Genomic DNA, 18,094 nt, shown 5'->3' with positions numbered 1-18,094 from the left:
AATCTGGAATCTTCTCTCAAACCCCCCCCCCCCCCCCCATAGGGTTTGTAGTGTGAAGCCAATTAGGTGTTTTATAAAGATGTGATCGAAAACGTCAGACCAAGTGAATCCACTTTATTTCAGCATGAACAGAAAAAAAATGAAGGGAGTTTCATTTCACATAAAAACAGTTCCTCATAGCAGCATGAAGCATACAAAGAGATGTGTAAAAACCTACTCATTTTGGCAGCATCGTAGGGACATTTGCTGATGTCACCACGCGTGGCTCCGTGGACAGGCAAGCCAGCATCTAAAACATCCTCCTGGATGGTTCCCTGTGTGAACAGTCAGGTGGCGGCTCGCACAGAATTTGCGCTTCTGCCTCAGGTGTGTCCCTGATGTCCACGCTGCAGTGATAGACTGTGGTTTGAGTCAAAGATGAATCAAAAAATATAAAATTACCAGGTAAACTATTCAAAAGCACCGCAAAGCAGAGGAGGAGAAGAAAGAACAATATAGAGATAAGAATCACCCCGATTGTGGACATCATTAACGTTTATTTGTGTCAACATGACATGATATGCTATCAGTACAGGACTCTTGATATTTTTTATTATATTTTTATTGTTTTTTTATAGTTTACAAATTTGTCCGTTCAAATTCATTATTTGTCATTGAGTTGCGTTTAGTTCATCGTTCTCATAAAAGTAAACGTGTTCAATGAACAAGTTATTTTGTGTTCGTTCATGCACAACACTGTAAACAGTCTATGGTATTAGCCCATGTACAGTCTAAGGTATTTGCCTGTATACAGTATATTAGCCTATATATCTTATCGTCAGGTGGCGGCTCGCACAGAATTTGCGCTTCTGCCTCAGGTGTGTCCCTGACATCCACACTGCAGTGATAGACTGTGGTTTGAGTCAAAGATGAATAAAAAAATCAGATACTAATGCATTAAAATGCATTAGTACTTTTGTTAGTCAAAATGTCAGCTTCTGGCTAGGATTTTTTTTTTTAAGTATTAAATAAAGTGGTCTGAGTTTTAGGAGCAAAGTCGTGTTTCACTGCGTCCACAGATTCAAAATGTTGATAGAAAAACCAAAACAAATGGTGTCTTTTATATCTTATAAATTACTCATTCTACTTTCATCAGTGGGCCTCTTACTTTATACAGAATATGTCATATCGAGATGGAGCCTCAACACACCTTGAACCCCACAGCTTGTTGTCTGTCATCTGGCTCTGCTTTAGCTCCAGAAACCTCTGCTCATTTCTTTCCTCTTGTAAATTTGCGTTAAGTAGGTTATGCTCCTATTTGAGTGGTGGGAAGTCACAGCAGCAGTGGATAAAAAAATAACTCAAGCTGTCAGTTCTGAAGATTCATAAAGACAACAAATAACACATACACAGCTATAATGGGGGAGTTTACTTCCTCATTAAAACATAACCTAAGGTAAAACAGTGCAACGTGTGCGGTGGTGTTCGTAACTCAAACATATGCAAATAGGGTGCAAATCTGCATCAGACAGGCAGAATAACATTATAGTCGACAATCACCAAGGGATGTGGTGCTCTGGTGCGTTCTCCTCTACCGGAGCAAGGAAGAAAATCTGAAGCATGTTCATGTCAAAAGTTTCAAGGTTTATTTCTTTGCGTTGTGACCCATTGCCACCTCGACAGAGGCTCCTTCAGAAAGAAAGACATTTAATGACACGGAAAAGCAACAGATGACAATATTTATTGCACTAGATAACTAATAACTCCTCTTCTATACAGTCACAGTATAAAAGAGCCTTCAATATATTAAAAATGTGTTTAATTTGGGATTTAACAGGTTTATAAACATTTCTTCATTTGAGGGTCAAAGTAGGAATTAATAATGAAATATTAATAATAACTAACTAATAACTTAAAACTGACTAATTTTAACCATCAACTCAAACTCATTGGAAGTCAGTGTACAGAACTTGATTCAACTTCAGCCTTTAACTTTAACCATCATCATGACTTATCAAACACTAACGCATCTCTTCCAACAATTCAGTCAAGTACAACAATTCAATACCTCTCTGTCTATGTAGTGCCACTGCAAACATTTCAAAAATACAAATCTAAATGTACAATAAATTCAGCAGAAGTATTTTTCTGTGAGACACATTAAATTCTTCTAGTCTTGACTGGACATATGATTCACCTTTGGCCCACTAGCACATAGATCCATGTTTCCATGAGTGAAAGATTGAATAAAACTTTCAGGGCAAATAATAACATGCACTGACATTAAGTAATGTTTAGCCGATGTGTTTCAGGTCAAAACTAAATTGGCTTGTTGATACAGCAAAACACCCATTCACCTCACAGGCTAGGGTTCAAACTTTTCCCCTATATTTTTGCTGTTGTTTGAAAAAGTACCAAAACCAAAAGGCGTGTTGTTGTTATTATAATTATTATTATTCCATGGCTTAAGTTGACGTGAGCTGGAATGAGCTAGATCATGACACTTGGCTTTGTAACTGTAAATGATTCTCAGGAAAGATTAGCAGAAGATATATTTAAGGGTAAAACATGACATAGGAGGGACAAATTGTGGAATGGTGAGTGTGCAATAATGAAAAAGATGCAGGCTATGTGATGATGAAACAAAGGTCAGACTGGTCTCACTCCTTTAAAACCAGATTCAACTTCCTGAAGTCGCTTTGCTCGGCTCTGTTGGGACTCTGCCTTTTGTTGTGCACCAAAGCGCTTGAAACAGGAAACACCTCTTGTTGCTATCAGAACAATTGTTATAACAATTTAAAATCAAAAGTCACATATTCCACAGAGAAGGTTATTACTCTTCAGCAGCAGTTGAATGTGAAACCGTCAAATCAAATACAGCATTTTCCCAGAGGTTTGGACGACTCGTCCTAAAAACAAACAAGGGTGTGTAGTAGACAATACAGTACCTGACGTGGCCACCCTGTGTTCCACACACCAGAAGGAAAAATCTGGTTATACCGACTACTAAAGACAGGACAGTACTACATTATGGTTTATGCCTCTATTAAAGGCATCTTAGAGAGGCAATACATGAGCACTACTCTGTCTATGAACACAGAATTACCACAATGTACCGCATGTGGAGAGGTAACAGGATTATTAGAGTTTAGATTATGTTAAAACAAAAGTGTGATTTTATCCGAAGGCTCACTACAGGTTGATACATGTAAAAAAATATTAAATATGGCCCTTTAAACATTCCAAACCTGTCAGGTGTTTGTACAGTACCTCTGAGCCCAGCTTCAATGCTCTTATTACTTCAAACCACTGCTGTTTGTACCACTGTCCCCCGTGAGCTCGCCGCTGTGTTCCCTGCTGTTAAGTGAACGCTCGCTGGTACTACTTCCTGTTGAAGAGGTCTTTGCGTTTCCGCAGCCCCTCCAGCACCCGAGCCCTGTACTGGGTCCAGTCCTCGTCCTGGAGCTGCTGGAGGCCCAGGACCAGATGGAGCTCAGTGGAGTGGCTGCGCAGGAAAGGATTGTACAGCTTCTCTTCCCCGATAGTGGAGGGACACTGAAAATAAAGCAGGTGTAAAAAAAATAAATAAAAAAAAACACAACCCTCATCAAAATTGATGTGCAAAGCCTATCTCTAGTGGCCACGAGGATTCACATGCCACTCATTCATTTAAAGAACAGCATTATGGGTAGCAAGGGATTAATGCCAAGTTGACCCAGAGCAGCTTTGTCTTTCTGCCCCAGTTCAACTGATGCAACACTTTAGATCGTCAACATTAAATCAAGTCTTTCATTTCCATCTCATGCATTAGCAGAGAATCATCTACATCATTTGCTAAACCAGATAATAACCTGTACATAAAGGTTAAAGTGGCTATAACAACAAGTTGAATTTTGTAAAACCCTGAGAGAAGGTACCTAGATTCCTACCACAAGGCAAATTTAAATAAATAGCTAATAAATATCCTGCACAAGTAACACATTAACAGAACAACCCAGGGCTGGGATACTAGAGCAACCTATATAAATCACTATAGTGGTTAATTTGTTGTCATTTAGAGAAGTAAAAGCACAGGTAAATTTTTCGGATTCTCCTTCCATTTCCGTGGCAGTGATATTGCATCCATCAGTCGGTGGAACCTGACCCAAGGAAGAACCCATTCAATTTTGGAGCAGATTTGGATAAATGGACGAATCCAGGAATTTCTTTTCACTTTACGAGATGGGGGGTAAGCCTTAGTGCAGGTATTCAGTCTCTTAATAGCACAACTGTATTTTAGGTGTATTAGTGCCTCATTTGAAACTCGTCTCTCCCCATAGTTATTCTTTCAGGAAGTTCTGCTATAAGCAAAGCTATCTGGGATCTTTGTCTATGTGCTTTTCTGTTCTTGTTCCAACAATGCACACGATGCAGAGATTTAGTGATTTAATACGTTTTGGTTGTGAAAGTTCAGTAAACTGCAAGTTTGCAGCACCACCTCTATACGCCATGCTGTATAGATCAAAACTCATCTAAATTCCAGATAGGCACTTTCCTCAACAGTGACCCTTTGCTCTGCTGCAGACGCTATCGTAGACGAGGCTCAACCGTGAGAGGCTGAAAGGGGAGGAAGTAAGAAAAGAGCGAGCACTCTGGGCACCGACAACAGAAACACTGTACGCAGGTGATAAGCCCTTCATTCCAGGTGCTGGACAACGTGAATCCTTTCCGGGAAGGTGTGCTTGAGCGGCATAACAATGGCAATATATCATTCTTACCGTGCACAGCTTCTGGCCTCGCTGCTGCAGCACCCACTGATATTTGTTTTCCCTGACAGTGTTGTGTGGTTCAACCTCAGCGCCGAACAGCAGGTTGTCTTCTGCATACTCATGACCTGAGGGAGAGCCAGTTGACACAAAAATCAAAAATTATGCCCATACACTTAGCCATACTTAAATCTTACTCTTCTTAGTAGTCACTACGCTAAGGCTTTCAAGACTTTGAGCGTAAGTAAGTGGATCTCTCTTACACACACACACACACACACACACACACACACACACACACACACACACACACACACACACACACACACACACACACACACACACACACACACACACACACACACACACACACACACACACACACACACACACACACACACACACACACACACACACTGACAAGGGATGAGATTCTCCTTACCCGGCCATAATAGCGTATCATCACTTAAAGCGCTGACTGTGTCCAGAGATGACAGCATTGTTGTCGCGTTGCCTTCAAACATCCTCCCTGAAAACAATGACAATGGGTTTGGATCTGAGTTCAAAACAGGTCGTCTGCACATCTGCATTTGGGGCGGGGCATTTCAAAGGCATTTCAAACGGTTCAATGATCTTTTCATGGCTGCTTGGAGTTCAGCTTTTAACGTTTTTGAGATTTAAATTTGTCCATTGATGTGAAATTGTTTCTGACAGATCAGAGATTCAGTGTAATATATTGAAAAATGACAAATCAGCTGGTTCTATGCTACTATACGACAGTAGTGCACCAAAGAGCACAAATTATCATAAAATCATATATTTGTTAGGGCTTTAGTCTTCTGGTAAAATTCTTAGTGGTTAGACAATCACAGTTGTTTGTATTCATAAGTACAAAAGTGCCACATCGATAGTTTACCGGGGTTAATCCATTTTTTTAAACTTTGGACTCACCTAACTCAACGGAGACTGCTCGGTCTAACTGATTTGTAGGATGATTATTTCCATGGAGAAAGATTTCTGTGTAACTCACCGCATCCTGAGAGGAAGACCAGGTCGCCAGAGAAGAGGCAGGGGGGGGAGCCGGCCGCTTGTCCTTCCAGGAGGTAGATCATGTGACCCACTGTGTGTCCAGGAGTGAAGAGCGCCTTAAAGTGCATACGGCCAACTGTTACAGACTCCTTGTGTGAGAGAGGGCTGGAAACACAAACACAAAACAATAGATTTGATTTTATTGTCATTGCACAGTACAAGTACTTATACACCACTGATGTCAACACAATACCGCTGATTTGCTCTTCACATCACACCTTATCTTTTCAATTCAGATTTTTGGTGATTTTTCATATTTGTAAATAAATAAACAGATTAATGAAGCATGGGATGAAACTTTGTGATATGTTAAAATGATGTAAAGTTCGCTGCATGTGAGCAGGGACTTACTGCGTGAGGCCAGGGATGTTGTCCGCTGCATTTCCATAAACTCGACAGGAGCTGTGAAGCTTTTTTAACTCTTTGTTTCCTCCACTGTGATCCCTGCAAATGGAACAAAAAGCAGAAGCTTGCCAGTGCTGCAAACACACAAAAATAAACTGTGCATTTGTTTTGGCCTTCGGGTGAAACTAGGCCTTTTCAGCAACATACATTTTATTGAGGTATAAATCTTATTTCAAATACATGTAGTGTGGGTTTTTCTCTCCTTAGATTAGCAAGTGTATGCATGAGAACGCCACATTATACTTTGCATATTTAGCACCATCTTCTTATTTTTCCATATATTATAAATCTAACAGAAAACAATTAATAAAATAAAAATACACATGCAACCAAACTATAAACCTCACCAGTGCTTGTGTGTGCAGAGTATTGCCTCTAGCATCACTCCCTCTTCCTCAAGGACAGCCTGAAAAGATACAAGTGCTGTTTAAACCATCAGTCAACATCAGCAGCAATTTACACACAAGCCCGTTAAGAGGCACAATACTTTCAGATTGTTGACACAGGACGACGCACACTTTCACAAATGACCACGGCGATTGAGGATTAACAGCTGTAATTGTAGACGTGTTTACCTGCACTGTCTGAGGGTCTGCAGGGTCAACAACCACTGCAACACTGGAGGCTGTGTCAATGACCAGATAGCTGTAGTTGTCAGACAGGACTGGGATGGGGATTATTTTGATATCTGTCGAGACACAAAGAAATTACAAGATATGAAATATAATATTAAACGTCTGTTTGCAGTTTTAAACGTATCCATGTTTAAAACGTGTCTGGATGTAATGTTCATAGTGCATCTGGTAGAATAGTAGAACCGCGGACTGATGATAAAGATGGAAGACATGACAAGCTCTCTTAAAGTGAAGCCAAACAAATTTGATGGACCACTGGAGGCTGACTGCCCTATAGATTGTACATCCCTGCGTCCACCATGCTAGTGGATGGGACACGGGCCAAACTAAAAAGTAAAATGACTGACTCAAAGTTAGTTAAGCGTATGTAAGGGTGGGACCTCAATACCACAACACCACTACAGCGCAGACTCCAACTCCAAGTGCATTCTTCTGTGTAAAATGGCAGCTCTAGTGTCCACGATACTTTGGCTTCAATTTTGGATTGCAGGAAGTGGAGACGCAATCGTTCATCTTTATTTACAGTCCATGTCTGGTGCATTTAGCTGTGAGGATAAGGAGCCTGTGCAACATGCAATGGGCATCTGCACAAATAACACAGAGCAATGACAATCGCTGTAATTGCATCGTAGAAAGACACACTAAAGAAATGCTGGTACATACCATTGAGCAGCGTGGGGCGAGCGGTGGAATGTCCAGTAGGGTATTGCTCCCGGGCTTTTCTCAATTGCCTCTTGTAGTACATGGAGCCCAGTCTGGTGCTGGTGTACAGTGCGTACCTGCAGGGGGAACAGCCGACACTGGGTCAATGCTAACCTGACGCTAACACACGCTTCCTGCTGCTCACCCTAATGAGACTGAACTAACCAATAAGAAGCCAGACAGGCCTCAGACTAAGGTAAATGCGATTAGAAATACAGAGGCAGATTCAAAACACCATCAATCCTGTTGAATATGTCAATATGCAATAATATAAATAGTGATGAGTGTGTAAACATACAAATGCAAATAACTTAATTGTAAAGAATCTAAACCGATTTCTTGTCACCATCATCTATCAATGAGGAATATGTATTCCTACTTATAAACAGATTCTACAGGTACATTTTACATTTAACATATACGTTAGTGCTGCCGAATTAAACAACAGCTGTCGTGTGTTTAGGAAATGCCTTCGACCAACATGTCAGCGCATTAGTTTCAGCAGCTTTCAATGGTAAACTTTAAATTGCGGCATGTTTCCGACGGGGTTTGGTGTGACACCGCCACACGTCGCTGAGCTCCGCGGCTCGAGGACAACGACTCTCGTATCAAACACTGTCACGTTTTACTCACGCTATGCGGAACAGCGGCTTCCCGGTGCGCGCCATGACGCCCGTGGACAGCTTCCTCCACAGCGCGCGTCCTGTTCGTCGGTAGCGGAAACACACGCAGAGGAAGCAGAGGAGAGACGCGGCAGCGGTAAGAGCCGTCAGGTCCGCTGGCATCATTCCGCCATTGCCCTGCAGAGGAGAGCGGTGACGACACAGGCGACGCAAGCAACCGGCCGGAAGTGAGGACGCGCAGAAACCACGCAGTTACAATAAACAACAATACAAAACAACAACAGAAATAACTTTTCTTTTCTTATTTTTAATCAATACTCATTTGCACCTTTTTTTAATTTGCATTTTTTAATCTCTCGTTTAGTTTAAGATTATATTGTTTTTTATTATATTATATTTATTTTCTGCTTCTGCTTCGTCTTTACATTCTAGTGTGTCATTAAGACTTTATTTGATTCATTTGATTATTATTTTACCAAAAACACAGAAAGCCACATTTTACAGAACTGACCATTCATATCAAACAACACTTTCCATCCATCTCTGATTGTACATTGATTGTTTCATTGATATTTCCCATTTTTTCTCCTTTTTATTGATTTGGCTTTTCTATTTGCCACACGTTTTTAATTTGTAATATTGTATTATAGTGTGTGTTAGTAAATTAAATGTGTGTCTTGTAATCCCTAGCATCTAACTAAATGTTGGTAGTAGACAGATAGGCCACACACAACAATCTTTTTTTTTTTTTTTATCTAATGGTATTTTTGTTATTCTGAACAGGAGCCAGTGCAGCCAGTCTCAACCACCACACATCAATACCAGTGTGAGTTTCACCGAGCAGATCCTGTTACAAAGATGACATCCCCCCCGTGGGGAGGCAAACCCCAGAGGAGAGAAAGGACCGAAGGCCACAGTGCTGCCAGGCTGACGCCGCCAGGTAAGTTACAGTTTCATTTCTTTCTCCGGCCTTTTATTGTTTAACCAAGTTGTTTTACAGAACACAGTGTATGTGTTTGTTAGAAGTAGAATAATGGTGATTCCCCCCTAACTGTTAAAAATACTGAATTTTTACCTCTGTCAAATTGTGTTCTTCTTTATTTTAATGTTTGAGGTTTTCACAATAATATAACAACCTGCTTTTATTAAGTAAATGTGACATTGAAAAGTACAATAAACGTGATTACTGTGGATGATATAGTGACCTTACACAAGTCTCATATTCTAGTCATCCTTTTACGTTCCCCTAGTACACGTACAGTTTGAGTTATTCTCTCTTTAAGGTAAACATGTCGTCTAAAGAAGACAGTCCTCCAGCTTATGAGGAGGCAGTACAACAGCCGAAGTATGGAAACTACCCCCAGCAGCTCCAGCATGGCTCCCCTCTCCCACCACCTCCATCTTACAGCCCCAGTCCCGGCATGTACCCTGGCCCGCCTGGCTACTGGGGCCAGGAGGGCGTCTACCCGCAGGGCGCCATGTGGGCACCAGCCCCTGGCTTCTCTCCAACCGGGATGGCCACCACAATACCGACTCTGTCTGCTGGAGTGCACGCGTCCAACTCAGGTTCTGAAGAATGACCCTGGACTTCAGTTAATCACTTCCTGCATTATATTCACATAAGCTCCCGAAAGATTAACAAGTCTAAATCACCACCTCGCTGTTCCCAATTCTGCAGGAGACATGGAGGATCTTCTGAGCGCCCAGTGGGAAAGCACGTCTATTCGACATGGCTTCATCAGAAAGGTAAGACTGCTACTGTGTGTTGTTTTGTTGTTCAGACCGACAATGACAAATCCCAGTAATCTCATCTAAATCTACTAAATGTGTTTTCTTGTGTGCTCAACAGAACTTCTTGGTTTTGTGTCTTTGGGCAGGTTTACTTAATTCTCACAGCACAGCTTGCCGTCACCTTCTCAGTCGTTGGCGTCTTCACATTTGTGTAAGTGTCCCCGTGCATTGGAACACTTCTACTTACTTTGTGTGTGCGCTGGAGGATGAGGAAGTCTTGTATGTTTGTGCTTTTCCCAGGGACCCAGTGAGGCTGTTTGTCATCAAGTACCCTGGCGTCTACTGGGCATCTTTGTGAGTTACACTCCAGGAACACAATGAAAGGAGACTTGAAGTGCAATTAAAAGATCAATATTTTCACTCCTGTGTTTCTCCTGATGTTACGTACAATACCAATCAGAGTGTTTGATCTCTCCATAGTGTGGTGTATTTTTTGGTATACTGCATTCTCATCTGTTGCAAAGAGCCGAGGTGAGCACCCCCCCTGTCCTGTGGGAATAAAATAATTATAGTACTACGAATTGTATGACTTCAAATATTTTAAACCAGTAATATTTCTATTTGTATATCTACCTAAAATATTCAAATGTGTTTGTTTAGGAGACGTTTCCCATGCAATCTTATACTGTTGGGAGTATTTGTAAGTATTGTCAATATTGATTAATTATTGCATGGTTAATGATTAAGGTCCAGCAAAGGCAAAACTAAGAAAACTGGAAAAGCAAAGGCCGCATTTGAAAGAGGAAAGAATCCACTCTGTATTTTGTAACACCTTGTTTTCATGTATTCTCTTGCAGACTCTCGCCTTGTCTTACATGTCTGGATCCATCTCGAGGTTTGTTCTTGGCACCAGAACACACCAAAGAGAGTCACAATTTCACAATGACGTATTCATATTATTATTCTGTTTAGTCGTTTGAATTCCGATCTCTGTCTTTCGCAGCTATTATGAAACGAAAGCCGTGCTCCTCGCCATGGGAATAACAGCGTTAGTTTGTATAGCTGTCACAATCTTCTGCTTCCAAACCAAGGTAGATGGAGACGTGGTCTGTGTCTGTCTGTGGCTCAGTAGCTCGTGGCTTGTCAGAGGTTGTCTTTGTTGTCAGTGTAAAAGAACTCCTTTGTCTCGCGTTACAATGCGGCCCTGGGTTCCTTAAATATTTAAAACATTTCGGGGTAAGATGTGAATCCAACTTCTCCGTCTGATGCAACCCAAGACGAATGAGTTACATTTCTGGCTGGAGCACGACACATCCTCCCCGGTTTATTATTATTATTTCATTTTTTAATTTAATTTTAAACCCTTATTCTGAAATGATCTCCACTGCTCTTTCATGTGACTTGAAGCCTATTAACTTCCCTTTCATCCCGTTAATGACTTGCTCCTCATCACAGGTGGATTTCACCTCCTGCGGGGGCCTTCTCTCTGTTGCCGCCGTTTTGCTCATGATCATAGGGATTGTTACGGCAGTCGTCCTCTCCTTCCAATATGTGAGCTCTCTTTGGTCAAATCTTTTCATTTATTCTCTCTGCTCGTGTTTCTCTGTGTGTGGGGGGGGGGGGGGGGGGGGGGTAGCAGCTCAGTTGGGTGTATCTGTGTGACTGAGTTCACATTCACCGGCCTTTCTTGTGTCACTCCTCAGGTCCCCTGGCTGCATATGCTCTACGCCGCAATTGGAGCCGTCGTTTACACTCTGGTGAGTCTACACCCCCGTGACTCTTAAGGACAACTTGTATCACAAGGTTGTCGTTGTCACAAGAGTCGTCTTAACACTCTGAAATACACAATAACTCATCAGACCGAACCACATGTGGACAATATACTACTTATTAAATCGTAATAACATCAGGCCTATCTCCACTATGGGACCAGAAATGATTTGATAATTATTAAGTCATATAATTTATGGTTTATGATTGGTTTAGTCTGAAACTGGATTAAAAGGCCCGAAGAGATGGACCATTGGAAAGAGTTAGCTTTCTGGAGATATTGAACATCAACAGTAAATGTTGTTCTGTTGGTTTGTCCACCACCTTTCCAAATTATATTAACACCTATTGAATGGATCGTCACAATGACTATAGCTAATCTTTCCTGTAGTGTTGCCACAAGGGGGCAGTGTCTTCAATATCCTGGCAATTCATGAATGTATGGCCAGAAATGTGGCTCACTAGCATTTCTCATGTAGTTGATGAACATGGTAAACATGAACATATTAACATAGCCGTTGTGAGCATGTTAGCATTCTGAAGTTAGCATTTAGCTCTATAAACCATGGTACCCAAGCATAGTTGTATGCATCAGCCTTATTTGTGCACTGATGGAAACTTGGAAACAGACATTTAGCCTGAAATGTCAAAGGATATGAAAAGATTAAAATGTGGAACATGAAGGTCGCCATCATTGTTGTGGCAAGTTTTTCAGATTGACCGAGTGTTTCAATGGTGAAAGTATCAACACTCTCCCCTTGGACCGAGATGAAAAAGGATATAACATGTTTGCATGCTTTTGAAATATTTGAGGATCTGCATCTCGTGCCCTCATCAGAAACATCTTATTAGACAAGTGAACCTCATTTAGTTTCTCTCCGTGTCGTGTTAGTTCTTGGTCTACAACACGCAGCTTCTCATTGGGAACCGGGAGTTGGCCATCAGCCCAGAGGAGTACATCTACGGAGCGCTCTCTCTCTACGTGGACATCGTTCACATCTTCCTCTTCATCCTTCAAGTCAGCGGAGCAGCGACTGACTGAGCCTCGTGGTCAGAGCGCATCCCATCATCTCAAGACTTTACTTTATACTGTATTTGTCATTAAATATAATGCTAAATGCAAAGTGTGTAAATTAGGATGCATCATTACTATCAACTCCACTGTATTAACTGTGTTAATGAAAGCGACACATGAGCACTTTGATCTCCTCACTGTATGAAGCTGGAAGTGGATTTAAAGTTTATATTTACCCAAAAGTGAATGAACAGAGATTCTCGAGCTTTGCAGATTGTATAGTTGTAAATTAATAATACATGTTGTGTTCCTTTTTCATGTTAGAAAGTGGTATTTTAGTAGATCGTTGTTACGAAATAAAAACATCTTAATAGTGTCGTAGTCTGTGATCGATTACATCTCTCAAACCTGATCATTACTGAATCCATTAACAGTGTTTGATTCTTGTTCAGAAGTATAACAATAAGCTTTGGAAAGGCACTCTGTTATTCCCCTCTACTATTCCCCAGTCAGGCAATGCCAACTTCTGAATATTGATATACTGTGATTTCATAGTGACACCATTAAGATATCAATCTTATCTTATAAACATAAATTGTGTTTTAATCTATAAAAGCAAAAAGAAAATTTGTTTTTTTGACCATGTTTGTTGATGGACACACAGACACAAACACAACCGTTGGAAAAAACTAAGGAGACAAAACACTTGATGGCTCAAGGATTTTTTTGTATTTAATGAATTGATTTTAGTTCCATTAACAAAACACCTTTAATTACCGGCAAACCACTGGAGACCACAATCATTAGTCCTAAATCTGTGCTGGTAGTAGGGGGGACTCAGATCTGGATTAGAATAATTTTCAAAACATTGTAAACATAGAAAAGAAGTTTGATAAACACTGACTCATTGGATAAAAGACGGAATAAGTGTGTGCTTCCAGCAACTTCCTTAAATCACAGATCAGCTCCTCTTTCTTTTTATTCCCTTTGTCATTTGCTGTTGTTGCACGTCAATCAATAAAATACACACTACCGTTGCGACTGCGTTATTCTTGCATCTTATTGGTTAATCATAGAGGCACGTTAGTGTCTAAGGTGGCACTAACCACTATACCCTCTCCTTTTCTGGATTACTATTGTTTCCCGTCACCAGCATCTGTGTGTTAGTTCCGGATGATTGGGTTTGTCCACTTGCACGAAGGCTCAAGGTGTCAGGCGCTTGGGGTCACGGGGGAACATGGAGGTCTGACGTATGTTGTGGAGGCCGAGATACAGCATGCAGACTCTCTCCAGGCCTGAGGAGGATCACAGTCAATCAGCAAATCTTTATTTCTCACAATAACATGTGGAGCTGGGGTCATATTCTCATGGCGTTTCTTATGATAATGCTCTTTTCAAACAGGTATTCCTCAGTAAAGTTCATCACTTACCAATGCCTCCACCGCCATGTGGGGGGGCTCCATACCGGAAGGAGTCAATGTACGACTTGATCTTTTCCAGGTCTATAGTGACATAAATAAACAGAAAGAGTTGTAGCGTTTAAAAAGAAAGAAAAACAAAGTTACATGTGAGACAATCATTCCAACATATTTCTGGGTGCTGTTATTACCACCGGCCACCTAAAGAGGGAGACAAATCACATGCTCCTATGCACAATGTCTGAAACAGCATTTATGCACGTGCTCTTACCAATCTGGTGGTGGACGGCTCTCTCAGTCAGCAGCTGAGGATCGTGGACTCGCTGAGCTCCAGACAGGATCTCCTCACCCCTCATGAACATGTCATAGGAGTTGGAATATTTCTGATAAAAAAAAAAACAAGAAGACGTGTTTCATGTGACATCCACAATCAAGCTTTCCACATATCTGTTAATGACCCTGACACAGAAATGGTGCGAAACTCAAGAACATTTGCCGATACACTAAAAGACGCACAACTAAAACAAGAAAAAAATGCAAAAGGCAAAAATTTGAAATTTCTGCAAGGAGCTTTATTTCTGGGACTAGATTCTCTCGGCACATTCCAATATCCAGCAGAAGACAGAGGAGTGGTTGGCTCAGTCTACCGCTGCTCTCTGGACAGTTTTTTAAGTTTAGGCACCGTCAACCACAAAACTAATTTACACAAATTTACATAACATTTGTCTTCAGCATTGTTCGGACTACGTAGCCAGTAACTGTGTGTGTCGAAGGGAGCGACTTACAGGGTTGCTTGGATCTGGCATCGTGTAGAAGGGTCTGACAGCCAGCGGGTATTTATCCAGCACGTAGAAGTCAGTATCATACTGAGGAAATACAAAAGAACAAATACAATATTATAAAAGGTACTTCTAGTTACTTATGTTATAGTTATTTACAGTTATACAAATTCTGTCAAATTCTACCAACACTGCTCAGAATATGTTTGCTTTGACATGTGCAACACTTATGAAAGCTATGTTGTAAATAAATTATTCTAAACATGGGTTTTTGTGCAGCACTCTGATGAACCCACTGACACGATCATGTACAGTCCATGTCCAGTAAAGCTATGTTCAGATTTTTACACCGATATTAAACTAAAGGGCCACGTGAACGTACCTTTTCCTTGACGAGACGGCCAAGCAGCTTTTCATTGGGGGTACTACAGGAGAACAGAGAAAGAATTCAATATTTCTATTGTAAGCAGCTGTATTTTATTGTGTTCGACTGTAACTCGCAGCTCGACACAATAAATCGATATAATGCTCCACTAGCGTATCTACAGCAACACCAAGTTAGACAAAGCGTTTCTATGTCCACTTCTATGTCCGGAACAGTTTGATCACAAGATTTACTTGAATCGTAAAATGTTGCTGAGTTATCGCGCTGATGTTTCACTTCTTTTTAAACTCAAATCTAATTGTCTGACATGATGAGGTTGAAGTGGGTCACAGGGGGTCTGACCTGAGGTCTTCTTCATCACCCATCTCCACGCCGGCCTCGTGCAGCATGGCCACGGCCTCAGTGAACTCCAGCCTCAGAGTGGGCTCCAGGAATTTGAAGGGCTCACTGGGAAACTGCTTGTTCACAGTCTGGATCTCGTTCTGGAAGCTGATGCAGAAACAGACACATATTCAAATTTAGATACCAGGGCTTAGAACTCTGGTTGCTAACCAAGCAAGGGTCAAAGCCCACATGGTCAGTCACTTTGTTAGAACACATTTTAATCATTTAAGGCCACTCATCTCCTGGCCACTATACCGGCTCTCTCCCCAGAAACAGAACATAAGAGCTCATGGAAGAGCTAAAATACTTCAATGGAAAAGACAGAACTAAATCACAAGTAGAATGCATAGTTCTGTCAAGGCAAGACAATCCTACATGTCTATCTAGCTCCTACAATAATATAAAAAAAAAAAAGTCTGATAATCTGCAACAAATTATACCAATTCATCAATATCAACACGAAAAATTTACAAATAGATCAAAGTTGTAATCCTGAGAAATTGACAAATGTTGAAAAATGTTGCATTATCCTGTTAACAGATGAACCAACAGACTGACAGAGGTGAGAACATGATGTCTTTGGCAAACACACTGGAAAAAGCCATATGGGAATAGAAGAGCTCTTAAAGACGTCTGACTTGAGTCATTCGTTTAAAAAAAAAAAACACCCAAGACCACAAACACAGATGAAAGTCACAGTTGTACAGTTTGTAAGGTCATGAGAACAAAAGACAAACCGCCAGTGTCCTGAGAAAGAGGAACAATAGTCATAAGCTGAAACTAACTGACGGGGACTAGTATGACAGGACAGGAACATCTGCGGCGAGCTCACTATGTGATCGAATGTGACTCACGTCTGAATCCATGTTTCACACAGACACTGGCTTATTTTAACCCTGGGAGCACATGGGCTGAAGACTTCAGGGCGGGTCCAAATCCACGTTAGGTAGTTTGACGGTGGGAAAACACTGTGCAATCCAGGTGCATGGTTTATAATGGTTTTATTTAATGTCTTTAAACAAGGGTGTGTTTTTTGTGTAACATGCAACAAACCAGCAAGAGTGAGATATCTCTTTTCCTTTTGGTGCAACTCGGTGGATTGCTGTTGTAAAGGCTGATTCATCAGGTACTAGGAGGAGTGGACACTTACCCGCCTATGTAGGTGCACGTCACTATCTCAATGTTACTATCTGTTTTACTGAGGTGGTTTGGGTGTGAATGTGCACAATAGAGAGCAGGAGCCATTTTTAGTAAAGGAATAATGAATTGGTAAGGAACTTTTTGAAGTGTTGGCTTTGAGGAGTCAGGAGTTGACTGAAGGAGGTGCATCTCTCATCCATGCACTGCCTGCAGTCAATAATTAAACAGACGGTTTATGACTGGACAGGATATGACTGGAAATGACTAAGACTAAGAACTACTGTCATTCACGGACATTTGGAGCCATAAATACTGCAGCTTCCATACTCATCTCCTATTATAGTTCATTTCATGTGCAGTACTAGTTCACAACGCTAGGAGGCAATAGAGCCACATCAATAAATCTAGTGTGTGGTAATGTCTGCCCTGTGTTAGAGAAAACAGGAGTGTGGGTGATAACACTCAATCTGGATTCAACAGATGAAATGACTTTACTAAGACATACAATATTCAAACCTTTTATCAGCCATAAAAACGTCCGCACCAGGAATTGAACCTGTTAAAATTCAGTTTGAACCCTTGGTGACATTTCATCTACATCAGGTTTTGGTGCAAATCGTCACCTGAACTCACAAAAAGTTTCAGTCCAACTAGAGTGTTGAGAACCAAAATGTCAGCCTATTAGTTTGAGCCTCACTGTATAAACTCCTGATCTTACTTGTCTCTCAGGCCCTTGAAGATCTGGACCATGGTGTCGGTGATGGACTCGATCACTTCATGGTAATGGTAGTTGAAGGCCATTTCGATATCCAGACCCACGAACTCAGTCAGGTGACGGTGGGTGTTGGAGTCCTCCGCCCGGAAAACTGAAAGATTTCAAATCAGTGTTTAAAAGTCAGCGAATGGAAGAAGAGGAGAAGTGGCAGCTTTCAAATCTCAAACAGTTTGTAATTCAGGACCTTTCATTGTTTTGCTTTGGAATCACATTGTGTGCCACGAGTCCTCTAAACTGAATCAGCACTGATCACCTCTGAGATGATGATTTCGACATCACTGCTGCTGATGGTTTGCAGGTCAGTGCTGCGATGCTCAGCTGCAGACAACTGAGGCCTTGTGTAAACCTCAGGTCTCACTAAAAGCTGCTTTCAGACAGTCAAACTGGGTCCAGACATTTGCTGGTGTTTGCCCTCCACTTATGAGAAACGCGGCAGCGGATCAGTCTGGGACAGACGCCTTCACAACAACAGGAAATTGTCTGCACATGAAGGGGAGAAGTGGCAGCTGGGTAGAGCAT

General features: G+C 41.3%; 3 protein-coding genes across 3 annotated transcripts in view; 1 reads left to right on the top strand and 2 right to left on the bottom strand.

Moving 5' to 3' along the window:
- Positions 1-1,602: 1,602 nt before the first annotated feature.
- On the bottom strand, positions 1,603-8,389 carry pnkd (PNKD metallo-beta-lactamase domain containing). The gene is made up of 9 exons (XM_062403107.1): positions 8,189-8,389; positions 7,517-7,632; positions 6,794-6,906; positions 6,566-6,624; positions 6,165-6,257; positions 5,755-5,918; positions 5,167-5,253; positions 4,737-4,852; positions 1,603-3,534 (listed from the first exon to the last, which is right to left on the bottom strand). The coding sequence occupies exons 1-9, from the start codon at positions 8,341-8,343 to the stop codon at positions 3,361-3,363; spliced, it is 1,077 nt and encodes a 358-aa protein (XP_062259091.1). The 5' UTR covers positions 8,344-8,389; the 3' UTR covers positions 1,603-3,360.
- Positions 8,390-9,414: 1,025 nt separating this feature from the next.
- LOC133967200 (protein lifeguard 3-like) lies at positions 9,415-13,037 on the top strand. The gene is made up of 11 exons (XM_062402476.1): positions 9,415-9,744; positions 9,857-9,924; positions 10,056-10,120; positions 10,210-10,263; positions 10,390-10,440; positions 10,570-10,609; positions 10,767-10,804; positions 10,913-11,000; positions 11,365-11,460; positions 11,613-11,666; positions 12,572-13,037. The coding sequence occupies exons 1-11, from the start codon at positions 9,468-9,470 to the stop codon at positions 12,719-12,721; spliced, it is 981 nt and encodes a 326-aa protein (XP_062258460.1). The 5' UTR covers positions 9,415-9,467; the 3' UTR covers positions 12,722-13,037.
- Positions 13,038-13,400: 363 nt separating this feature from the next.
- dars1 (aspartyl-tRNA synthetase 1) overlaps positions 13,401-18,094 on the bottom strand; it is a 28,925-nt gene continuing 24,231 nt past the window's right edge. The window contains exons 12-18 of the mRNA XM_062402475.1: positions 17,519-17,666; positions 15,619-15,765; positions 15,274-15,316; positions 14,898-14,978; positions 14,384-14,495; positions 14,125-14,196; positions 13,401-13,989 (exon numbers count right to left, since the gene is read on the bottom strand). Coding sequence (XP_062258459.1) covers positions 13,898-13,989; positions 14,125-14,196; positions 14,384-14,495; positions 14,898-14,978; positions 15,274-15,316; positions 15,619-15,765; positions 17,519-17,666 — 695 coding nt within the window. The 3' untranslated portion in view covers positions 13,401-13,897. The remainder of the gene's footprint in view (positions 13,990-14,124; positions 14,197-14,383; positions 14,496-14,897; positions 14,979-15,273; positions 15,317-15,618; positions 15,766-17,518; positions 17,667-18,094) is intronic.

This window comes from Platichthys flesus, chromosome 13 (assembly GCF_949316205.1).
Source record: "Platichthys flesus chromosome 13, fPlaFle2.1, whole genome shotgun sequence".
Taxonomy (NCBI): domain Eukaryota; kingdom Metazoa; phylum Chordata; class Actinopteri; order Pleuronectiformes; family Pleuronectidae; genus Platichthys; species Platichthys flesus.
Note: the sequence above shows the minus strand (reverse complement) of the source record. Positions and strands in the feature narration are given on the sequence as shown.